General features: G+C 33.7%; 3 protein-coding genes, 1 long non-coding RNA gene and 1 pseudogene across 7 annotated transcripts; 4 read left to right on the forward strand and 1 right to left on the reverse strand.

Moving 5' to 3' along the window:
• The first annotated feature begins 10184 nt into the window (after positions 1-10184).
• LOC120204542 (protein NODULATION SIGNALING PATHWAY 2-like) lies at positions 10185-11665 on the forward strand. The gene is made up of 2 exons (XM_039204597.1): positions 10185-10218; positions 10249-11665. The coding sequence occupies exon 2, from the start codon at positions 10337-10339 to the stop codon at positions 11588-11590; it is 1254 nt and encodes a 417-aa protein (XP_039060528.1). The 5' UTR covers positions 10185-10218; positions 10249-10336; the 3' UTR covers positions 11591-11665.
• A 2044-nt stretch (positions 11666-13709) lies between these two features.
• LOC120204546 (40S ribosomal protein S4-like) lies at positions 13710-15714 on the forward strand. Its single transcript, XM_039204602.1, has 5 exons — positions 13710-13789; positions 14248-14325; positions 14449-14629; positions 14974-15071; positions 15177-15714. The coding sequence occupies exons 1-5, from the start codon at positions 13787-13789 to the stop codon at positions 15603-15605; spliced, it is 789 nt and encodes a 262-aa protein (XP_039060533.1). The 5' UTR covers positions 13710-13786; the 3' UTR covers positions 15606-15714.
• A 171-nt stretch (positions 15715-15885) lies between these two features.
• LOC120204551 lies at positions 15886-18228 on the forward strand. The gene is made up of 2 exons (XR_005523950.1): positions 15886-15998; positions 17958-18228. It is a non-coding gene; the product is annotated as an uncharacterized LOC120204551 (long non-coding RNA).
• LOC120204548 (ferritin-4, chloroplastic-like) lies at positions 15897-19296 on the reverse strand. Of its 4 annotated transcripts, none has more exons than XM_039204604.1 (9): positions 18917-19294; positions 18743-18826; positions 18604-18664; positions 18432-18519; positions 18282-18343; positions 18114-18179; positions 17963-18026; positions 17794-17849; positions 15897-15951 (listed from the first exon to the last, which is right to left on the reverse strand). In XM_039204604.1, exons 1-8 carry the CDS (start codon positions 19222-19224, stop codon positions 17806-17808), a joined length of 777 nt encoding a protein of 258 aa, XP_039060535.1. In that variant the 5' UTR covers positions 19225-19294; the 3' UTR covers positions 15897-15951; positions 17794-17805. The 4 variants fall into 4 exon arrangements, with proteins under 4 accessions (XP_039060535.1, XP_039060536.1, XP_039060537.1 ...); XM_039204605.1 differs by having other exon boundaries at positions 15899-15994; positions 17839-17849; positions 18917-19295; XM_039204603.1 differs by lacking the exon at positions 15897-15951 and having other exon boundaries at positions 17712-17849; positions 18917-19293.
• Positions 19297-24862: 5566 nt separating this feature from the next.
• On the forward strand, positions 24863-26107 carry LOC120204544 (annotated as a pseudogene).
• Positions 26108-26221: the final 114 nt, after the last annotated feature.

Consider the following 26221-nt stretch of genomic DNA (forward strand, 5'->3'; position numbering starts at 1 on the left):
TTTCTTCTTGTTCTTTATGATGCTGTTCCTCAATACGCTGTATTTTATCCTCCATAATTCTCTTAGTGGCTTGTCTAGTACCGTAGTGATGTAGTATTTCTCTTTTGGCCAGAGTAACTTCGATTGAAACATCTTTTAATATTATTTTTTCAAATTTTAATTAATGAATTTTAACTTAATAAATAAAATAATAATTTATAGCGAAAATTATGAAATGAATGATGAATATATGCAAAATGCATGTATGAAAACACATTGATCCCAAAAAGTTAACTGTCATAGAACAACTTCCATCGGCATACAAAAGTTTCTTTATAATATTTCAAAACTACAGATAAGGCATAGCTTTCCTATTAAGCTCTATAATTTCTTTCATTAACCATGAAACCTTCTTTCCGCACTTAGAAACTGGATCAACATGATGCTCAATTATTTTGGCTTCAACAGCTAGTTCCCCAACATATCTGGCAACTTCGCTCATTTGTACCATGGCCTCGAACACCATATTACTTCTTTCTTCACTTCTTTCAACATAAAACTCAATTGACTTTTGCCATTGCTCATTCGTTCCTTCAAGAGTTTGCTCTAACTCAGTGATTCTGACTTGGCAATTGTGCAGAATTTTTTCAAGATCTCTAATGCGTCTTCGTAGTGAAGCATTTTCCTCATTACTTTCCTTGAGATCATTAGGTCCTAGACGAACCTTTTCTTGAAACAATGATTCTTCAAGTTGCAAAATGTAAGCATTAAACTCTGAGTTTTTGTTTCTAGACTGATCCAGATCTTCTTCCAGTTTTGTTTGTGCTTCTTGCGTTCTTTGATTAAGCTTCTGGATTTGAACATCTTTGTTTCTGCATCTTTGCATCCAATTGCTAGCCACTTCATGCTCTACCTCCAGTCTGGTATTAAAATTTTTCCTTTCCAGCTCCCATTTTTCCTTTTCAATATTGGATTCTTCCATCTTTTGGCCTCTGACTTCAAGTTCAGCAATCAACTGGTTCATTTCAGATTCAAATCCCTTGAACATGCTATTTTTCTCACCTTCAAATTTATCAACAACCTCATTCTTCATTTCTTCTAAATCTTTGGCTCGATCTTTTTCTCTTTGCATTTCATTCGTGATCTCGCGATGCTCAGCCTTGTGCTTTATAATTCGCTCTCGTCTGTCGACCTCAAAATCTTCCATTTTTTGCTTTCCTTTTTCCAGGCTTTTGATTAGACGGCTATTCTTTCCTTTCAGATCTTCAACTCGTCTTTTCTCGATGTTCAACTCTTTAGTCATCTGTACCGTCGATTGGCTAGGTCCTGATGCTTTTCGGGATTTATATAACTCCTGATAATCTTTCTGTAAGGCTCTGTACTCATCCTCACCTTTTTCTTTATCTTTTCTCAACATTGCACATTGTGATGAATGAAAGTCAATGTCAACCCCCAACATAGCTTTATCTTGTCTCATTTGCTCTAATTCTTTCGACCAACCATCTCTTTCTGCTTCAAACTCAGCTCTCAGGATTTCAATCTCTGATGGAACCACCTTGATGCGATCTTCCATAGAAATATCCTCATTTTGATCTGGTAGAGGAATATTTTCATTTTTCCTGACATATCTCCATTCTTCATAATCAGGAGTTAACATTTCTTTTGCTACTTTAGCTCGGATGCAAAAAGTTGTTTTCCAAGCTGTAACGGCTTCCATGATGTTTCTTTTATAATTTTTGCTGTGAAATGCAAACTCAGATGACTGTATTCCAGCAGTGACAGGTACAAATTGACGACCTTCATATTGTCTTATAACCAGAAGTGGTGCATATCCAATTCCTCCCCATAATCCGAGCAACATTATCCAGTTATAATCACCACATTTGTAAATGAATTCCTTTTGTATTTGCCACGGGGCTCGCCAAACAATGTCATTGCTTTGCAGATTTCGAAAGGCATTAATCCACATATCTTTCTTAATTTCCTTCGGCCATTCCTGCTCCAGAAATTCTTTTAATGGTGAGTAATCCGTATTAAAGCGTCGGTATGAAACCTTTTCTGTCTTCCAGAAATGACTACGGATCCACACATATAACAACTGAGTACACCCTGAGAATCGTCCACCTCCTAGCCTTCTGCAAGCATTTAACGATCTGAAGGTTTCTGTTAGGATTGCAGAAACAGGATTAATCTTCTTCGGTAGCTGTTCAAACAAGTCTACCACTGCAGCTTCAATATATCCCAATACTTTTGGGAAGATGACCATACCATATATACCCAGAGCAAATAGATCGAATCGTACTTTAATGTCTGGATGGCTCTGAATAAGTTCTCTGATGTTGGTCCAAGCAATGCCTTCGCTTTCTCCTTTTTGTTTTGTACGGGATGCTACCCATTCTTCTCGTACTCCGGCAATTTTTGCTAATTTAACTCGGAAGGGTTGAGTTTTAATTGACTTTGAATAGATTCGATTCTCCAAAGCCCCTTCGATATGTAACAAAGTTGTGTATTCTTCAATAGTAGGGACCAAGTCCTCCTTATTGAAAGTGAAGCAATTGTACCCTGGATTCCAGAATTGAACTAAGGCTCGGAGTAATTCATCATCAACTTCTACATAGAGCAGATATGGGATGTCTCCGTAAGTCTGATAAAACTGCAATTTTTTGTTTGAATCCCAACTTTCCCAAATGCTTCGCAAATCTTGCATATCATTTCTTTTTAGTGAAACTGGAGCATAACTGGCCAAGTCAGATACATAATCATCCTGCAGACTGTCTCCTTCTTGTCTTTGTAAATCCTCAGCCCACTGTCTTACTTCTGAGTTTAGAATTATTTGACTTGAACACTTTTTATCCATAGATGAAGGCTTTCCAATGAGACAATTAACACAAGGATCAATGTCTTTTATCCTGTATGATGCAATGCAAACAGAAAAATAAAGAACACACAAAAAAGAAAATAAATTAGTTTACATAAAAAATTCAATACTAACATTTATTTAATTTAAACATGCTTTTCTAAATTTAAACATGTAATTTAAACAATAAATAAATTAGCAGGAAAGACAGAATTCATTTCTCCTGTGTGTACACCTATTTTGGACAAAAATTTTGGCATGACTTCGGATTGGAAGAGTTTCTAAGGTTTTTTTATATGCAGGGTTTCAGATCTAGAAGTAAAAGGTACCCGAATTGTCCTTGTTAGTGCCCCCTTGGGTTGCTAACCCTCAATCCTAGTCCATTACAGACTAAAGTGGATCGAGTTCAATTCGAGGGGATACATTTCTCTATATCTGACACGGAGAATAAATTCTCACGAAGACATAGAGCATATGAACCCCGGAAGTTACTTGCTAGGTCTGACACGGAGAATAAATTCTCACGAAGACGTCGCTTTCACCCCCACTTAAAAGAGACAACTCAATTATAGAGTTTTATGTAATGCAATGCAAGTGTTGTGTGTGAGGAGAAATGTTCAAACCTTAGACAGAAAAAAAATAAATACTGAAATAAAATACTTGCAAATAAAACATATAAATATTATAAAAATAATAAATAATTTGAAAAGAAAAAATTAAAAATTAAATATATAAATTTTAATTTTTAATTAATAGAGACAATTTATAATTGATTTTTAAAAGTTTGACCAGGATCCCCAGCGGAGTCGCCAAGCTGTCGTAACCGGTTTTCGTCCGGGCACGAAATATTAAAATTTGGCGGGGAAATTAATATTAATAAATAATTTTGAAAATAATTTGTGAGTCGCCATCGGCCTTTTGGATCAGGTAGGTCGAATACCTAAAAATTATTTTTTTTTAAAAGAGTTTTAAGAAAACATCAATAAAAAAATTGAACTGATCTGCGTTTTATAACCAAAAATCCGTTCTTTTTAATAATAAAAAGGGATTCGTGGTCGGTTACGTTTAGGAAAGGATTAGCACCCTTACAACGCCCAAAATTGGTACTTTTTAATTATAAATTGTCTCTATTATTAAAATTTAAAAATTCAAAAATATATTTAATTTATAATCCTATTATTTCAAAATTATAAAAAATATTTATTTATTTAAAAATATCCGAAAAGAACTTCTAGGTGCCTTAAGACAGCTCTTTTCTTTGATATTGATAAATATTAATTTAAATAATATTGTTTACTTTTTAATTTTAAAATATCAGAATAGGACATCCAGTTGTATTAAGACTGTCCTTTTCTTCGATATTAAAAATAAATATTTAAAAAATACTATTTATTATATGTATATTTATGAATATATAAAAAATGTTTAACAATATAATAAAATAAATATTACTAAAACAATATATTTAAAACAATAAAATAAATGAAGACATATAAAATGAATAACTAAATTATAAAAATAAAACTAATTACTAATTACTAATTAATTGAAATTATAGGGTTTAAATATTTTATTTTCTAATTTAATAATTTAGTGACCAAAATGAAATTATTTAAAATTCAAATTTTATAATAGAATAAATTAAAAATATGAACTAGGGATTAAAAAATTATTTATTAAAATTAAGGGATTGAATCTGTCATTTATCCTAAATATATTATTTTAATAAAAAGGACTAAAATGAATAAAATTAAAATTCAAAGACTAAATTAAAAATATTATAAATTCAGTTTAGTGACCAAAATGTAAAATTTACAAATACAAGGGACTGCGGACAGGGTTTAATTATTTCAAAATTACGCGTATAGTCCTTCCCAAAACGGCGTCGTTCGGGAAGGACTATAAAAGTCCAAATCGGCTGGCCCGAAGGGCCAGCCATTTCATTTCATTTCTTCCTTCTCTCTCTCTTCTCTGAGAGAGAAATTTCTCTCGCTTCTCTCTAACACAGAGAGAAGCCCAGCCGGCCGGCCGTCGTTAACCGGCGTTCATCCGCCGTCAACCACCGCCGCCGGCCACCGTCTTCGGTGGCCGGAAATTTTTTTTCTTTTATCTAAACGTAGATCGGACCGTCCTAATGACGGTTCCGACGTTTTTTCCCGTTAAACTGCTCCCAATCGGAGCAAATCTAAAATAATACCTTCGATGTTTCGAAGGTTCTGACGAGATCCGGTGGTCGACGCTTCCTCGGTAAGTCTCTTCTTCCTTTTTCTTTCTTTTTTCTTCTGGTTCTTTGCTGCTGAGATCGTTGGTATAGTTTGTTGTTTTTTTTTTTCTTTTCTCTGTTTTTTTTTTTCTCTCCGGTTCTGTTTCTGTCTCTGTCTCCCCTTTTTTTTCCTTTTCGCAGGTGGGGTGGTGGCTTTTATAGCCACCACCGGTGTTCGTCTCGGACCGGTCCGAAGAGGGGCTTCGGTGAGTCACCGGACTACCAGTGGTGACTCACCGAGTAGCCATGGCGTGGACGGCTGGTATTCTGTCTTTTGGAGCCTTCATTCGGGACGTGGCAGCGGCGGAGGCGGCGAGAAGACTGTCGGCAGCCGCGTGGAAGCTGGGGCGGCGCCGCGTGGCCCTAGGGTATCAAACCCTAGGGTTCCTCTCTGGAGCCATGTGGACCGTTGGATCGTGCCAGATCCAACGGCTGTGATGAGGCGGCTGAGGATGATTAGGGTTAGGAAACCCTAACTGGAAACCCAAACATTTAGGGTTTCTAGTTAGTTTTGGACCGGTTTCAGTTGGTTTGTAACTGGGCCGGTTGAATTGTAATTGGTTTGTAATTTATATGTATTTAATATATTTAATAATAAAAATAATAATAATAATATTAATAATGATAATAATAATATTATTAATAATAATAATAATAATAATATGGATAAAAAATAGTATCTTCAATTACCCTTAATATTTTTGTATATGTTTAAATTCAATTTAGTTTAAAATTTGAGTACAAAATTTTGTTTAAATATATCTATATATTTGTATATGATTAAATTTAACAATTTACACCGTTCATATGGAAATAACTGTTTATGTCATTCCCTGATATTAGTCCAACGAATTTGTTTCCTATTCCGAACTCGAACTGTAACATAAACATTTCATTCATTGATGCATTGCTTAGTCCATCGCGAAGATCATTGCCGGATGATCCCAAATATGCATTCATGAAAATGGTCCTGGATGTTTGAACTCGAACCGGAATTAGATCCATCTGAGATGCCTGAACTTGTAGAGCTACCGCCTTCTTGATCGACCGATAGGCGATAGCCACTTCGCGAATGTCGGCATAGGGCTCCTTGAGGGGTCTCTAGAGAAGTTAAAATGTTCTGCAACAGCTTGGTCGGTATTTATCGCCCCCTCCCACCGGCGGAGCCAGACTATACTATGACACCCCCCAAAATTTTTAGAAAAATTCTTTTAATCTAAATTTTATATAAAAATATTTAAAAATTAATAAAATTAATATATTTTTAAAAGAATATTCACACCCTAAACATAAATTGAAAGTTATTATTCATTTTCATTCACTTAAAAAGAAATCTTCATACAACTTCTAAATTTGACACCACAAAATAAATTTTCCCAAATTAGTAAACCACACATCACACTCCCTCCCTCCCTCCCCCAACACTTTTACCAAACCATAGCAGATGCAGCCATTGCCGACAGCAGATTGCAGGTGGCCAAACAGTCGACTGTCACTATTCTCATTGTTACAAACGACTGGCGAAAAAGATTTATGGGATTTTTAGGGATTTAAATATTTAGTATTTTAAGGATTTAAGTTTAGGAATGCAAGGGACAACGACAACGGCAGGTCATTGGGGTGGCTGCAATCAGGGTAACGACGGTGGTGATGGTTGGTGGCGGTGGTGTTTGGGGTTTGGGAATAAAGTTTTAATGTTTTAGGGTATTTTTTGAAATTTGAGAAAAATTTGAGGGTTTTTTAAATTGTAATTTTAAGCTTTTTATTTTAAATGAAATTTTTAAAATTATATAAATGTGACATGTGTCGCTTAATGAAAAAAAATTTAAAGGCCGTTACGATCGAGACACTTAAAATGATAATTTTGTAATGTTCACCATTTAGATTGACTGAAAAATATTTTAGACACCTAAATGAGAAAAATGGTATAGCTTGGGCACTTATTTTTATATTAGGCCTTAATATTTTACTATTGTGTTCATTTATATACTTTTGAAAATTTTCGTGTTCGTTTGTTTAACGTTCACAAACATGTTCATTTGGTATTAGTTTATACGTTCGTTTAATATTCGTTTATATCTTCACAAACATGTTTATTTAGCATTTGTGAACATGTTCAGAGCTAAAATATGGTAACATTACATCACTAATGTTTAAAATCTTTAAGCTTCATAGTTTAAACTCCAAGTTTCATAATGTGTTCAATTTAGTCCATACATTCACTAATATTTAAAATGTAAAAAATAAAAAGTAAACGAGTTTCTAGAAGAGCCATTAAACGAGTTTGCTCATGAACATAAACGAACGAGTAGATAAATGAGCTCATAAATGAACTTGTTCGTGAACATAAACGAACCGAACACACATTTGTATGTATTCGTTCGTTTATTAAATGAACATAAAAAATTTGTTTATACTCTTTTATTTAACTTAACAAACGAACATAAACTTACGTTATACGAACGATTTACGAACAATTCACCGAACGTTCTATTTACTTACACTACACCCGTAAAAGTTTAATAACAAATTTGATACTACATGTTACAAGTTCCAAAGGTTTGAATTTTTCTTTTACCTATTATGCATCATCTTGTACATTTTTTGAACATTTGGAATTTAATCCTTTCTTTTTTATTTTTTTAAACGAGTCTTTTATTTTTTGGATTAAAAATTCAAATCCAAATTGTTAAATGTTAGCTTTTGTTAAATTTAGTACAATATAGTTTTTCTATTATAGAACTATCAAATTATTATTATTATTATTTAAAAAATCAACTGATTCAACATAATAATTTTAGTAAAGATAACAATTAGACTTCAAATTTCTAAAAGATTGAGGCACTACATTTTAAAAAACAAAAAGTAAGAGGATTAGTATCCGAAAGGGTAAAGAGTAGTATAAGGTATTATTAGAGTGTGTTTTAACCTTCATTCTTCGCTAAAAAGAAGTGAAGGAAATACGTAAGAAAACTAGTCTTGTAAACGAACCAAACGCACATGATCGGAGGAATGTTAATGTTCGTTCATTTAATAAATAAACAAACATAAACGAACACGAACATAAATGAACAATTTTTTTTTTGTTCATGTTCGTTCATTAAGGTATATAACTTGTTCATGTTCATTCATTTAAATGATAAACGAACGTAAACGAACAAAAACGAACGAACATAATAAATAAACGTAAACGAACAACACAAACACACAAAACAAACTTATTCGAACACAACAAATGAATGTAAAAAAAAAGTAAACAACAAGAATAAAAAACTTAAAATTCTTTAATATAACCTGCAACTTTAGAGTTAATTTATTCGAATACGACAAAAACATACGTAAATCATAAATAAGTTATATGAACGTAATAAAGTCTTAAAGTTAATTTGTTCAACAAAACAATCTTCTTGAAATCCAAACAACTTCAATAATATTGGTAACATATTCAACTTGACATCTGTTCGAACATAAATGAACGAACATAAACGAACTTATAATCGAACGTTCACGAACGTAAATGAACGAACTAACCATTTGCTCGTGTTCGTTCATTTAATTAAATAAACGCAAAATCTTGTTCATGTTCGTTCATTTAATAAATAAACGAACATAAACGAACTTCCCGTCGCACGGTTCATGAACGGTTCGCTGAACGTTCAATTCATTTACATGCCTAAAGAAAACAAAAACAAAACTTGAAGCTAAGCCGGCAATTACCATATTTTTAATATTATAGTTAAAATATTAAAATAAAATAAACATTGCATGATTGAAACACCGACTAAAATTCAAAACTTTAACCATCACGAACTTAAAAGATAAATCATCCACATTTTGTCACCATGCCACCGGCCCTATTTCCTTAAAGAATCTGAGAAAAGGAATAAAATTAAATAAATATTCATCAAAGTCTTGGAATGGGTTGAAAGTTTTTTTTCCAGGTGGTTCCTTAAATTAAGGCAATTAATTAGAAGTTAACTCAAGATGAAATTATCAGAATTTAATTAAAAAAAAAATCAAATATCATAATGGAGATTTTAAGTTCGAGTATAAAATATATCCATAGGGACATATGAGTGTTTATTCTCAAATGATTGAGAACCTTTTAAATAAATATTATCTTATAATTACCTCCTATTGATAAAAAATGAATTTATTATATATTTAGTCTTAAAAAACAGAGAGATAAAATTTAATTTAATTAACTTTAAACTAATATAAATCTAAAATGTTATTAGATCAAAAATTTTAAAGAGACTAAAAACCTTTTATTTTTTTATGTAACTTTGTCCTTAAATTTAACTAATGTATTTTTAAAATCATTTGATCAAATAGTCATTTTTATTTAATTTTTTAAATACTTTAATCATTAGTGTTTTATTTTAAATCAAAATAATATTTTTTTAAATAAAAATAACTAAATAACTAACTATCAAAATTTCTTATTAACTAAATATATTCACATGAGATTGGATGCTAAAGCTACATTACCATAGTATATATATAAATAAATGAGACACGGAAAGAACCCAAGTAATGTAACCTTCATAATAAGTAATTTAAGTGAAAGAGACATTCTCAAGAATTTTTCAACACTTCCTGCAACCTGGTAATTTAATTGCTTCTTCTTCCTTAAATTCGAATAAAATATGTTGATATCTTCAAGGATTTTATTATATCTACCCATAAGCCATTGTCATCGCTTTATTTTTTAATGAAGGTTACTTTCCTCTCCGATTACTCCTCATCAAATAAAAAATTATAAATATGATGGATTATATTAAAATAATAATAAGATAGGAATATATAACGTCAATATATCAGATATTAATTCAATAATAATAATGCAATGGAAGATGCCAAGCAAGGAAGACGATCCAACATGGAACCTTGGAAGAATAAAACTCTATAATGATTGGAAGTTCATTATTTTATTAAAATGTCCTTTTCTTATCTTCTTTTTCATGCTGTTTCTTCACTTTATATATACTCAAAAACTATGAACTGGCAGTCAAATCTCAACCTGAAACAGCATCTTCCATCATCCAAAGATGATGCAATCAGATAATTTTCCACTTTCATGGACATTCGAGAGCTTCTTGAATTCAACCATTGATCAGTCCTACGCTGGCCTTAATATGGGTTTCCATTTTGATCAGTCCTCTGAAATTTCCCATTTCTCTTCAATTTTCCCATGTAATGATCAGTTCCAGGACCCGTTGGAGGGGCTTGAGTCCATGCTGATCGATGGGATCGACGATATATACAATTGTTTGGATGAGAGTGAAGCATTGTCGTCTCCAAGTCGAGAATTTGACAGCCCCAGTGCATCGATGAGATCGAGTGAAGGATCGACGCTTACTCTGCCCGGTGATGCCATGCAGATCGATACTCAATTGAGCGTGTTTCATCTTCTCAAGGCGTATGCAGAAGCTATAGAGAAAAACCAGTCGGAGCTGGCCGAGGTGATCCTAAGGTCCGTCTGCGAGAGAGCGAGTCCGGTCGGTGAAACTTGGGAAAGGGTTGCATTCGGTTTATGTCGAGACGTTCAACAATATGGAAGTGATTACCTTATTCAAGAGTCTAGCAAGAACTTTGAGGCGGCTCTCAGGGTGTTCTATCAGATGTTTCCATATTGGAGATTTGCACATTTTGCTTCCAATTCGGCAATCCTTGAAGCCATGCCGAATGATGCAGACATGCTTCACATTGTCGATTTCGACATCAGTGAGGGAATTCAGTGGCCTCCGGTCATCGAGGCAATGGCATCGAAACACAAGTCGATGAGACTGACATCGATATGTTGCGGAGACGAAGACATCGATCGGTTTCCGTGCAGATTTGAGGACAGAATGAGGCAACTTTGCGACCATGCCAGGTCTTTTGGTGTAAACTTGAAAGTGGAAGAAATGGGAATCCATGATTTGGTGAATGAGCTGAAGATTAAGAAACGAGGCGGCAATCGAGAATGGTTGGCCTTTAATTGCACAGTAGGGATCGGAAAACGCCGGAGCAGGACGATCGTAAACGAGTTTCTAAACATAGCTAAAGACTACGTTTCAAGACACAAGGGGATTATAACATTTGGTGATGGATACGCTTATGAAAAACCGAAAGACTGCTCGGAATTCGCCACATTCTTCGATGACCAATTGACGCACTACCAAGCTGTTTTAGAATCAATGGAATCCGGCTTCGCAAAGCACCTGCTGCAAGCAAGAATGGCAATGGAGTGTCTGTTTGTAGGACCTAATATATGTGGTCAAGCGTGGCTGCAACAGTGGAAGGAGATGAACGAAACTCAGCATTTCGATGCAGGCAACGCAATCAAGGGCTTCAGGGTAGGCTCGGAGAGGTTACTCGAAGCTCAAGAAATAGTGAGAGACGGGGATAATTTATACGAGGTGACCATTGGAGGGGATTCTGATAACGAGTTAGCCTTAGAGTGGAGAGGCATTACACTAGTCAGAGTCTCCTCTTGGAGAAATTAATGCTAAACTTCATGTACACAGAACTATAGGATTTTTTGTGTTGAAATTCTATAAAAACCAGAATGTCTGTACATTGTAGCAAGTACGAACTCTCGAGCATGAACGAAAACCGGGATTCAAAGAGCTGGTTTCGACACCAGAGCCGAATGCTAGTTTTAGATTAGATTTTGTGTTCATGTACAATTTTTTTTTTCCTGTTTCAGCTTCTTCTCTCTGCATTCCTTTTGCAGATACCTTCCTTTCTTTTCTGTTTTACTGCTTTTGATGTAGAGATAAATGATAGAATTTGTGAAATATAATCCATAGTTAATTAAGCATTGTATATTTAAATGTCTGGGGTTTAGTATTTTCATGAAAATATTTGAGTAAAGATATGATTATATGCTAATAAGTAGTCATTATGTAATTGGAATATTTGGTTGCTGCAGAGTTGTGCAGCACATGGCTTTTATCATGAATATTCTTATTTAGTACTCACATCCAAGTTATCCATGTAACCAAAAATTAGGTCTGGCTTTTCATTTTTTAAGCAATAAAGTCTACAATTTTTTACATTTGTGTATAGATGAAGCAAATTTCGATTTAATATTAAAAAATATTATTTTTTATTTTATGTTATTTGAATCAGTTCCAAATATAAGCTTAAGTTTTGAGTTCAAATTTGTAAAGTTTGGAAAATAAAAAATTAAAATAATATTATTTTGGTCTTTGACTAATAAAATTTGAATGTTTTGTGATTTTGTCCTTGATTTTTTTTCTTGTTCCTCCTTCGTTTTAAGTCAAATTTCTTACCAATTTTGAACCTCATGTTCCTCGATCATTATAGAATACCTATTTTACTTCAATTTCTAATTTTAACATCTTTTTCAATTTTGTCCCTCAAATTTATATGATTTCTTTGTTTCTTTAATTCTTTCTTCATTTTAAGTCCATTTGGTCAAATTTGAACCACGTGATCCTCTATATAATACATACGTAACTTCAATTCTTATTTTTGATAATAAAATTCTTCCTTTTCAATTTAGACTACTAATATTATATTTTATTTAATTTGATCCTTCAATTGTAATTCTTTATAAATTCATTTTTCCATCAATTCCTAATTACTCTATACTCCCATCAATACTTTATTCTCAAAATCTATTCTTTAAAAAATAACATTATAAATATATCATATAATTTTAGATGATATTTGATTTATTTAAATAACATTACAAATCCTACTTACAAGCGTGAAAAATAACGTGAAAAAATATCAATCAATATCATAATATTACAAATAATTATATTTAAATTTGGACATGAATTCAAACAAATATATTCGACTTGAATTAACCTCAATTAATAGAACTTGACTGATAAAATAGCACTCGTAAATCCGATTATCTTAAAATTTTTCACTCGACTTGATTCAATTGAATGTTCACCCAAAAAATATATAGACATATTTTTTGGTAAATTGAATATATATAAGAATATTTTTTTTTACAGAAGTGGTTAATTTTATTAAAAAATAAAAAATGCTCAAATTACAATATAAGATTACAATCAGAACCGTAAACTAAATACATAATAAGGATATTTTCCTATAATCATTAATACAAGAAAATTAATCACTTAATATCAAACAAGGATCATACAAGGAACTTAAATAAATAAATCCGAACAAAAGATATATACGAAGAGATCTGACCGCATTAGCAAACGAAGTACAATAAGAGATCAAGTTGTTGAAAAACCATCGACAAACCGAAAATCAAAAGCAAGCGACGTGAAAAATTATCTACTAATGCTAATCACAATTAAAAATCCAATCGAAAGGTTTAAAACAGGAAAGATCAATATAATAACAAATAAATACCACCTTAGTTGGTCATAACGATATCCAATTTAACCATAAAAAACAAAAATAACTCTCGTATAAAGAATATTTGAATATATTAATTACGTGTTTTTATATCTAAAAAATCATCCACATAAATGTACCAAATAATTATCCTATTATTAAATTATAAACACGCACAAAAGTAATCGAGCATTTTGGGAGGAGCCCAATTGTATGGGCCAAAAACATAATTTTATAAAGAGCCCAATCCTCGTCAGTATAAAGAATGTGAAGCATTAAGTCTCTAGGGTTTTCTGCTAGCCCCTCGCACCATCTTCTTTCAAGAGCTAAATCAACAGCATTTCATCAGGATGGTTAGCTTCTTCTTTCCCTTTATCTTTGGTATTTTGACGAGTTATGATGCACATTCACTCTTTTTATCTTCTTCCATTTGATTATTCTTCGGCTTTTTTTTAAGTTCTGAACAAATGAAGTAGTCCTGCCATGTCTATGAAAAATTTGGTTCATTGTTCTTCTGTGATTTGCATTGTCCATAATCAGATCTGGTATCTACGCCTCTCTTAAGTGATAATTGATATATAATTATCAGCTTTTGTAATGGAATCTTAGATAAATTCTATCGTCTTGTTTCACTGTGTAGCATTTTCTAAATTGCTAGATTGTTTAAATCTTATTATATTAGTTTAACTTTCTAATCTGTTAATTTGCGGTCTTGCCGTTGTTGATTTGGAATTGCTTTAAAAAAATTCTGCGTTGAAAGAGTAGAACATTTGAGCTTCGTTAACGCGTTTTATTTTCCTTGGTGGTACAGGCTAGAGGGTTGAAGAAACATTTGAAGAGGCTCAATGCCCCTAGGCATTGGATGCTTGACAAGCTGGGTGGTGCCTTTGTATGTTTTTGCCTTGATACTTTTTCTTCCATACCATTTTACTGCAGTTTCATCTTTTCTTATCTCCTCCTCGATACATCTATTCCACTTTAAATTTTCTTTTCTTATAATCCTATTATGCAGGCTCCAAAGCCATCATCTGGACCACACAAATCCAGGGAATGCTTGCCACTAATTCTCATTCTGCGAAACAGATTGAAGTATGCTCTCACATACAGAGAAGTTATTGCTATTCTCATGCAGAGGCATGTTATGGTGGATGGGAAGGTTCGGACAGATAAGACCTATCCTGCTGGTTTCATGGGTATGTGCCCTCTCTCGATATTCTTAGATTGAGTTGGTTCTGTTGATACACAGTCTTTAATTGAACGGTATGTATTTGGTTTGGTTACTCCGATTTCTATGGCTTTAGGATCCTAAAATCCATTCTTCGTCTTCACTAGTCTCGTTGACTTAACTCTTTTATTATAATTTATGAAAGTACATGATGCGTTGGGCAATATTCATTGGCATGTGATCTTGAGCTCTTGGATTGTTCCTGGATTAGCTTTAAGTGCTCCACATTTTAGGATATGCCTCCTTTCTCTCTGCCTTTCTGAGATTATTCTGTTGAAGTCTTGTGTAACATAGTTGATCACCTACTTCCAGATGTTGTGTCCATTCCTAAAACTAATGAGGACTTCCGTCTCCTTTATGACACCAAAGGACGTTTCCGTCTTCATGCCATCACGGGTGATGAAACCAAGGTTTGATCTATAGCAGTCAAGCATTTGGAATATATAACGGTCAAGCATTCCTACCTTCTTCACCCTGTACGTATAACAATATTGTTCATTTTTTCTGTTCTGCAGTTTAAGCTGTGCAAGGTTCGATCTGTCCAATTTGGCCAGAAAGGTATTCCATACCTCAATACATATGATGGGCGTACTATCCGCTACCCAGATCCTCTTATCAAGGCTAATGACACCATCAAGCTGGACCTTGAGAGCAACAAAATTGTTGATTTCATCAAGTTTGATGTTGGAAATGTTGTCATGGTGACTGGAGGAAGGAACAGAGGCCGTGTTGGAGTGATTAAGAACAGGGAGAAGCACAAGGGTAGCTTTGAGACTATCCATGTTCAAGATGCTGCTGGGCACGAGTTTGCAACTCGTTTGGGCAACGTCTTCACCATTGGAAAAGGAACAAAGCCATGGGTAACCCTTCCCAAGGGCAAGGGTATCAAGCTATCCATCATTGAGGAAGCTAGGAAGAGGCTTTCAGGCCAAAATGCTGCTTAAGCATTAGCATTAAGATATCCAGATATGTTTTGCTGCTGTAGTTTATTCTGGAGTTGATAGATTGCTTGTTTTCTGTTATGAGTAAAATTTTCAGGACTTTTTTCTTGCAGTTTATGTTGTTCATTTTTCCTCCGGATGTTGAGCCGCATAATGAAATGACGCTCCCCTTAGTTTTTGGGTAACTAAAAACATGTATTTATTGGCAAAGCTAAAAGGATGCTACAATGACATATAGGTAGATAGATTCCTATAACAGTAATTTATCGTTACATATTTGTTGAGCGTATATATGTAGTACATCTCTGAAGCACTAAAACAACAAAAAGTTACAACTTTTAGATGTGGATCATACAGCATCACTCCCCCTCGTGGATGAGCATTTGGTCAAATTGAGTCCTCTTGATTTGATTCATAATTTTATAAACTAGATTTGATTCAGAAAAAAATTTAAATAAAATTTGAGTTATAAAATAGAATTCAGATGATGTGAGTAATTTTGAATTTTTAGTAATTAGTATATAGATTTTCAAGTTCGAGTTGAGTTTTTCAATTTTGAATGATATATATATATATGTATGTATGTATAATATATATGATTATAGAAAACCGTTTAAATTGAAATTAATTTGTACTATAATATTATAAATATTTACAATTAAATTTAAATAGAAATTTGAATAACCTAAATCGATTCGAATAAAATTTGAGTTGTGAAATAAGACTAATTTACTTAATTAGAAAGTTTCTGACTTGACTCAACCGAGTATTCACTCATATTTGAAGCAAAATAACACTCGGTTATTATAAGTAATTACAATGATTTTATGAATGGAATACCAGATGACATAGGAAACCGAAAGATGAAGGTGATACGAGGAGCTTCATACCATGTCCTTTTCCGACTCGCCTCAGTTAAGAAACATGTTTTGATATCTTCTTAATGGCTTCAACCTGTAAACTTTATGTAATCCCTTCATAATTCTATCACTTATCGTTGAAAAGTGATTTATAGAGTTGGGGAGATGGTGGGGATCGTTTTGGACCGTGGGATATGAAATTAGGTGGTCGAACATGGTTGAGCAGGAGTGTGGCGAGCTCGTGGCTTATCCAATTCAACAAGCTTTTTGTGGTATCTTATCTTTGGCCACTTCATTGAAATGTAATCAAAATAGTTGTCACGTGTGAATGCCAGACTAAATTTTCTTTGCTCCACTCTTCCACACATCATCTTAGACTTTGTTGTCTTGCTTCCTACTAGTTATCTCTTAAACCATATTATATTTATATTTACTCACGTTCTCATAATATGTGATTTATTAGGCCAAAAGCTACTAATTATCATGAAGTAAGCCTGCAAGATTTGACATTTTGGACACCGTTACTCGTCATTAGCAAGAAACAAATAGCTCGTTTTTTCCAGTCTACAAGTTGTTCCTTTCTTTCTTTCGGTACAATAGAAACGGCTACGTTTTGCAGCCTACCATCTTACAACTCCTTCGCCTTCAATATCTTCTGTAGCAGAGCCATAATTCCTTCGGTGGGTTGGTCAGAATGTATAACCCCCCCACCCCCCTCCTCTTTCTCGAACGCCATGTTAGAGAGACGACCAACATATCGACTCTCTTTTCTCCAGATATGTTTGATTTCAATTATCTATCCCTCTTTTCTTAACTCTTTACAGTCCTTGAAATTCATCTCCTTTTGGATGTCGTCCACCCTCTTCTTTAGAGTTTCGATCACCCACTTTGCATCAGCTTCCACGATGAGATTTCTCGCTCCCAACGAAGGAAAATCTCCCTCTAGACAATACCCCGCGGCCGATGTACGTTACATTTAGGGCAGGTATGAACTCATCCTGAAATTTTATTTATATATATATAAATTTTATATGATTAATATATGTATGTCAACGTACAATCTCTGTGGGGAATGCAAATGGTTTCTAAAACGCCAAGTTTCAAATGAGCCTTACATGCATCACTAAACATTTTTCCTCCACTTAATAAGTTACACAGTAAAATGAAGTTAACCAAAAATAAAGCTTTTTATTTCCTCTTACATTCCAAATCTAAGAAGTATTACAATGATGTAGATATAGATATCCTTCAACAACACTTTATTTCCTCATATATATGGTAGAACATCTCTGAAGCACTTGAGCAACGAAAAGACCCAGCATTTAGATGTCGATCATACAGCATCACGCCCCCTCATTGAGGAGCATTTGATCGAAGTGCCAGACACCTGAAAACCAATTGCACTCGGTTATAACTAATAGTTCAACCATTGACCCAAAGATATTATGGACGGAATGCTGATGACATAACAAGATGAAACATATAGCTTTCACAGCTTACCATGTCCTTTTCCGACCCGCCTCAGTTGAGAAACATATTCCGATATCTTCTTAATGGCTTCAACCTATAAACTTCATAAACTTAGAAACCGGGGTCGTTCGAAAGATCTTTTTCGTTTCAGATATGAATGAAAGCTAAGGGTTGAGCTGACCTGCTCGGTTAAAAACTCGCTTTCGACGAAATCTGCCATCTGAGCGTCATTGTTTTGCTGGGCCACCTGTTATTCATCAATGAAGTAAGACCAACAGATTAGTTGTGGATTCAAACACTTCATCTACGGCTATGGTATGGCTGTAAGTTTGGGAACAAGTAGTATTACATTGTGCAGGTTCAAAAGCTTCTCGTTTGTCAGCTTCTCCAACGACAATGCTAGTTCCATAGCTGAACTCATTAAGAAATAGCAGGAAGTATGAGATATTTTCAACCATGAATCGATTAAGAAATGGCAGAAAAGGGAACAGTGACTGACCATATAGTGCATCTCCCTTCTCATAATGTTCAAACTCTGATGGCGGTGTCAGAATAGAGTGTAGTTTTACTCTTCCTCCTCGTATGTTCTAATCAAACAGTTGAAAATTTGTATCAGCTGCTCTCAAATGAAGGTGATACTAACCTAAACTAACTAGAAATCAAAAGAAAACCTGATATTCCATCAGCTTCTCCGCATGCTCTCTTTCTTCTTCACTGGATTCCTTGAAAAATCTGATTGCAACCATATCAAAGATCCATCATCGCCTACAGTTCTACAAAAAATGAAAATTTAGGGATGTTCGTTCTTACTTGGCTAAGCCTTTGAGAGCAACGTTGTCTCTGTCGAAGTAAGCGTACATCGAGTGGTACACGTAGGAAACATTGTATTCCACACTGTAAAACAAGATAAACAAAAACCCGTTAACAAAATGAAACACTACAACAAGATGGATTAAAAAGGTAAAACAAAGAACAAAAACTCACTTGATTTGCTCGTTGATGGCGGATTCACAGTCGTCGGCGTATTTCTGTCGAGCAAGTGAACGATCAGGGGCGATGGGAATATCGAGTTCCTCCTTCTTCACCTCTTCAAAGGGCTGGAATAGTACCCCTGTAAGTGCAGAATTATCGCTTCCTATGGATGCATAAACACCCAAAGCCCTTGCACGTTTTTCAAAAGGAAAACTCAGGGTGGATGAAGAAGGAAAAACAGAGGAACCCCGAAGGGAACAAATTAGATTATCCCCATTCTTGGGTTGGGCATACAGGGATGAAACTGATCTCAGAAGCATTGCTTTTCAAGGATTGAATTGAAAGAAGTGAAATACTTTGAGGAGCAATCTAAGAAATGAAGAAAGATGGCGGGTGAGTTGCGATTGCAGGGAAAGGGATGGGATATATAGAAGAAAGATCGGGAGGGGAGCTGTCACTGTTACAAGAGTCTGGAATGAACGGGGTTCGTTGTGGACCGTGGGATTGGAAATCAGGTGGACGATCGAGGTTGACACACGTAAGCAGGCGTGTGGAGAACCCGTGGTCTATCCAATGGAATATGCTTTTGCGGAATTTTTATCTCCCGTAGATTCTTTCCACATTGCCATCCTTGTTATCTTTTTTAAAAATTATATGCTATGAGTAGGGATGGCAACTCAACCCGAATTCGACGGGTTCCGATCCGATCCAACTCGATCGGGTCGGATTTTTTTTAAAAAAAATCGGGTTCGGGTCGGGTCTGATCGGGTTTTTTTTAAAATGCACTGTTTGGGTCGGGTCGGGTCGGGTTTAGGGTAAAAAAAATTCGACCCGACCCGACCCGAAAAATATATATAATTTTATCTTATATATTTAGGGATAATTACAATAATATCCCTCCATATATAATTTTTTTCAATTAAGTCACTGTTTTCATTGAATTAATTTTTTTTTTTATTTCGGGTCGGGTCGGGTCGGGTCGGGTTTCTAAGTCATATATTCGGGTCGGGTCGGGTCGGGTCGGTCACGGGTGGAGAACCCTTTCTTCTCGGGTCGGGTCGGGTGGCCCAAAAACCCGACCCGACCCGACCCATTGCCATCCCTAGCTATGAGTATATTAAATATTTATTTATTGTTATTAACAAGGGTTTATTTCTAATAGTAAGTAAGGGTGTCTTTGTTTGCCGTAAAATTAATTACAGAATTGGTTTTCCTCGAAATTTCGTATTTGTTTAATGTAATTCATTTTTCGGAAAATGTTTTTTCGTTTTTATTTCACGTAATTCGTTTTCCGGAACGTAATTCATTTTTCTAGTAACAGAATTTCCTTTGTGTTTTCTGTAAGATGACTTACGGATTCATTTTCCGAACTTTTCACTTCAAAACAAAAATACTCAAAATAATTTTATTTTATGAATTTAATATTAATAAAATATTTTAATATCATTTTCATCAAAATATTAATTATTAAAATATTTAAAATATATTTATTAATATTTATAATAATATAATATTATATTTTTAGTTTAATAATATAATCAATTATATTATAATAATATAAGATATTATATTTTTTATTTTAATAATATATAATAAATTTTTTTATATATTTAATAATGAATAATATTATTTATATATTTAAAACATATACTAGTAAAGATATTTAAAATATTCTAATTAATATTTTTAAATTATAATATAACACTATTACTTTAATAAATAATTAATATAATTTATAATATTTTATTTCACTAAAATATACCAATATTAATATTTTTATTAATAAAATTATAAAAAATATTTAATAATAAATAAATTATTTTAATATTTTAAAATAATAATATTAAGTTTTATGAGAAATAATATTATTTATTATATTTAATATTTGTAATAAATAATTTTTAAAAAACTCTTCAACTAGTGGAAAAAAATGTTTAAATAACATCTTCCAAACATCATAAAACGTTTTCCAGATGTTTTCTAGAAATGTAATTCATTTTCCAGAATTCAAATTCCAGTAATTCATTTTCCAGTAATTCAAATTCCAGTAATTCATTTTCCGGAAAACTAATTACAGGCAAACAAACAGACCCTAATTTGATATCGTTTAAGTAAGATTTTGAGTTCGGGTTCTTATGTATGCAGAAAATTCCAGTTGGGAGAGTCACTCACCAAAACCATGTGTGTGCGCGGGTCGGTCCGGATTAGTCAAGGCGAAACCTTAGAGTCGAAAGGTCAACAAAAAAATATTTATTTATTGTTGATTTAATTAAAAATAAATGTTTCAATAATATTTTTACATTAACTTTAGGTGTTTAATTTTTTTTTATCAAAGTATATATTTCATACTTTAAAAATTATTTTTTTAAGATCATTTTTGTAACAAACATTTAAAAAAAAATCAAACATTCAAAATATGATATGTATTATTAAAGCCAAGTGGATTTTTCTAGAAGTCTATGAATTTATCGAATTCTCACCAACTCGTCAAAGTTTATGAATCGAGGGTTTTCTAAAAGTCTATGAATTTATGGATTTAAAATTTAGGGTTTTATTGTCGACACACGTAAGCAGGCGTGTGGCAAACTCATGGTCTATCCGATTGAATAGTCTTTTTGTGGAAATTTTAGCCCAGAAGATTCTCTCCCATCTTTAGCATGTCATCAAATTATATATTTATTATTCTTAATATATATATTAAATTTTCATCTTAATAATTTATAATAAATTGTGGATATTGGTATAGATGTTGTGTTGATACAAGGACGAGATACTTAGAGGATTAGGTGTTTTAAATCCAAGCACACGTCCTCTTTAAGATGAGATCTTAGAAGGGGAATTGTCATATCTGTCTTATTTTTCTTATTATTTTAATTTTACTTCTTTTTATTATTTTGTTACTTTAGTTTAAATTCATGTCTTTTTTAATAAAATTATTTGGAATATTTTGTTTCATAATCCTCTTTGATCTTATCAAATCTGCAATCAAATTATCAACCAGAGTTGAAATGATCCAAACTTTATCCGTCATCATTGGAGATAAGATTGATTAAGAGATTTTAAAAAGTGATTTTTGTTATTGATCGAATGGGTATACTTGAGCCTATCCAGTTTGTTTTACTTTGGGTATAGGCTAATCCAATGAGGGCTAAGTTGAGTTTTTGGGGGGCCTGATGTATTGGGCCGAACAAATTGTATATTTAAAAGATAATAGACATCAAGACAATTATTTTAAATTAAAATTATTATTTATTTAATTAACGATGTTTATTTCTGACGTGATATGTTTATATTAAAGGTTTAACGTAAAAAGTGCTCAAACTATATTGTTTTTCTCAAAGTGGTACTTAAACTTTTTTTTTAATCAATACAGGTGTCTAACGTTACAAATGTTACCACTTTAGATGGTCGTTAAAATATTGTGTTAAGTGGCATGTGTCGTATTTAGGTAATTTTGAAAATTTTAAAATTATATTTTAAAAAAACCTAAAATTTCAAAAATTTTAAAAGATCTCCAAAATTTTAAAAACCTAATTCCAATCCCTATATCCACGCCTATCGCCGCCGTCATCTTAGACCAGACCTCCACCTAATGAACAACTAAACACGAAAACCCATAAACCACGAAGAACAACCAATGAAGAGAATGACGAGCCGAACTCCAAACGACGAAATCACGATACCCAAGCGACCCAACGATGCTTGCAACGGAAAGGGAGACAACGACTAACAAAGGAGATGACAAGAGTGACGGAGGCAACGACAGTCGTGGCCGACAATTGCGTCGGTAATGTTAAGATTAGGGTTTAGGGTTGCTTTTAGGGATTTTTAGGGATTTGAGTTTTTTTAATACAATTTTAAAGAAATTAGGGATTTTTTTTATAAATATAATAATATTTAAAGTTCTTTTATAAAAATATTTATAAAAAAAATTATAGTTAATATATTGTGTGCTTAAGTATTGATGAGATATAAATATATTGTGTGCTTAAGTATTGATGAGATATATTATTCATGGATAAACGTTGAGGTGATATGCATTGACTACTTGAATTGAATTGATCAACATTGAATGACCAAAAATGTCCAGTGATCAGTCACGCAAAGAATCAAGCAGTCACACAAAGCAGAGAACATTGCATATTACACTTGGAGCTCAAGAGGCAGACGAAGACAAATGCAGAGCATCTCCATTTAAGCTTTTGGCTAACTTTTAGGGACCGGCTTATGGACACCACGCGACTATAACTCGAGATACGGTTGTTTCTTTTAAAAATTCTTATTTTTTAAATTTTTATAATTTCATTTCCTGTAGAATAGAATTAGAATTAGAATTAGAGTGCAGGGCAGGGCAGGCTTGTGGATAGCGCATGGCTTCTCTACTATCATCAGCACAATAAACTAATAATATTTTTAAGTGACAGATCCAAAATTATTTTTAACAGTAAACACATTTAAAGTATGATAAAATATACAAATTCTTTCTCAATTATAAGGTGTTTTTTTATTAAGTCCCTTAACTATTAAAAATTACAAAATGGTCACTATAAGAAGTTATTTTGTTTAGTCTATCGATTATTAAAAATTATAAAATGGTCATTTTACTATTCATATGTTCCAAAATCATCCTTTTCCGTTAAAAAATTGATGTTCGTCTGAGTTAGGTGTTAACTTGTTGACTGAGATACGATAAAATCGTATTTTAATGATGTTTATTGGTATCATCGTTGCTTTCAAGCACTGGCTCACCAGCATAATTTTTAAACACTGACTTGATGACATAATGTAAATAGAGATTCAATCCACAAAATATAGCTAAAATGATTTTGGGATCATATTTTATCATTTATCAGTCAACAGCTTAAAGTCCATCTCAAACGGTTGCCAATTTTTTAACAGAAAATGATGAGTTTAGAATATATGAATAGTCGGGGGACCATTTTATAACTTTTAATAGTCAAAGACTAAATAAAGTAATGTCTTGTGGTAGGGGGATCATTTATGTAATTTATCATTTATATTAATAGCAAAAAAAATTCATATGAGATCAACAAAAATAAAATTTTTGAGTGGTCACTATCAATAAAAACATACAATTAATATAAAGAAAATTCACATTTTAAGATGAACACGTTTCCACTCTGAACAACACATACGTCCGTCACTATAAGCTGTGAACCGATGATTAAAATTTTCGCTTGTAAAATATGTACCTGTTTGTTAATAGTATATTTATTATACTTCCAAAATATATAGTGCTATTCAATTGAGTACTGGTTCAGTTAGTATCATTAATACCAGTTATATTATTTTTTAATCGTATATTAATCAGCTTCACACCAGAACCTCCCTACATACAATGAGTATGACACCCATGTACATAAATGATGGTACATGGGATTAACATAAAAGGGTTCTTCAAGTCTTGTCATGAAGAAAGTGGTGGCAGAACAAAGTTATTATTTTCAACTAAATGACCCAAAAAAGTTGAGCATATATACTCTCTGTCCATACTCTCTAGTGGATGAAGTTGATTATCTTCCCTCCCTATCATACCATCGTCCAACTTCATAAATAATTAATTAAAAATTCAATAGAATTACAGGGAATATTAGTTTATACCAAAATTTTAATTATAATTAAATTTTTACTAATAAATATATTTGAATTCACAGCTTATTATATCTGATGATAATAACTATATCAATGAAGTTATTTATACTAGTATAGAATAATGATGGTAAAACGTGCATGAAAGCTCCAAATTTCTCTATATCTCCAATTCGATTCTCTCCCCTTGGATAGCTACCTCCAATAAATAAAAATCTTCTAAATTTTCATTTATATATTCCTTCCTTTTTTTTCTTTTTAATTTTCAAACAAAGATATTAGAAAGTAAATAATTCCCAGCACAACTACTTCATTCAACCCGAAAGCGATCTCAAATTCCCTGCCCGCACTTTGATTATATATTCGTACCCAAGCAGCTCTTGTTTGTCACCATTGTCTTCAACAATGGCCACCGAGGCTTCTCCTCCGTACCGGGCAGCACCTCCTCCAGACTTCCACCCCGAAGTCTCACTTTCCCAATCGCCAACCCATGATGGCCTCCACTTTTGGCAGTTCATGATCGCTGGCTCCATAGCCGGCACCGTCGAGCACATGGCCATGTTTCCTCTCGACACACTCAAGACACGCATGCAAGCTCTCGGTGCTCCATGCTCGATCCAACCCTTCGGTGTTTGTCAAACCCTCGGTTCCATCTTAAAGCTCGAAGGTCCTTCCATACTTTACCGTGGCATAGCAGCAATGGGGCTCGGCGCAGGACCCGCACATGCAGTATACTTCTCCGTTTACGAGCTATCTAAGCAAGTTTTGTCCCGTGGCAACCCTAATAACTCGATGGCTCATGCCGCTTCCGGCGTGGTAGCCACCGTAACGAGTGACGCGGTGTTCACTCCTATGGATATGGTGAAGCAGAGACTCCAGCTGAAGAGTAGTCCATACAAAGGTGTGGCGGATTGTATGCGGAGGGTCGTGACGGAAGAGGGGATCGGAGCCTTCTACGCTTCGTATAGAACTACCGTCATTATGAACGCACCGTTCACTGCGGTTCACTTCGCCACATACGAGGCAGCAAAGAGGGAGTTGATGGACATGTCGCCCGATACAGTCAATAATGAGAGGTTGATAGTTCATGCCACCGCCGGTGCCGGTGCAGGAGCCCTAGCTGCTGCCGTTACAACCCCGCTTGATGTTGTTAAAACCCAGTTGCAGTGTCAGGTAAACACTTGTTTAATGATAATTACTCCTTTTTCCACCCTTTTACCCAACTTGGAAATATTGATATACTGGTTCTGTCAATGGGTTGATGTTGAACAACCAGGGAGTTTGCGGCTGCGATAAATTTTCAAGCAGTTCAATCGGGAATGTTATTGAAACGATAATGAAGAAGGATGGATACAGGGGGCTAATGAGGGATGGATTCCGAGGACGCTCTTCCATGCGCCGGCTGCTGCAATCTGTTGGTCTACTTACGAAGCATCAAAGTCCTTTTTCCAACGGCTAAACACCGGCTATAATACTAAGTTGGCTAAAGAAACCAAGTGTAGAGATTTCTCAGCTTCATCGCCTCAAATCAAACCAATAACATTTCACACATGGAAAATTCAGTGGACTTGTCTCTAAGAATATGCACAATTTGAACACTTTCCCTCAATAAATCCTTCAGTTTCTCAAGTTGTGAATTCATATATACTAACCATATAAAAGATCTTTATACACCAGGTTCGCTGCATTGGCAACATAATAAAGTCT

This window comes from Hibiscus syriacus, unplaced genomic scaffold (assembly GCF_006381635.1).
Source record: "Hibiscus syriacus cultivar Baekdansim isolate YM2019G1 unplaced genomic scaffold, ASM638163v2 tig00011079_pilon, whole genome shotgun sequence".
Taxonomy (NCBI): Eukaryota; Viridiplantae; Streptophyta; class Magnoliopsida; order Malvales; family Malvaceae; genus Hibiscus; species Hibiscus syriacus.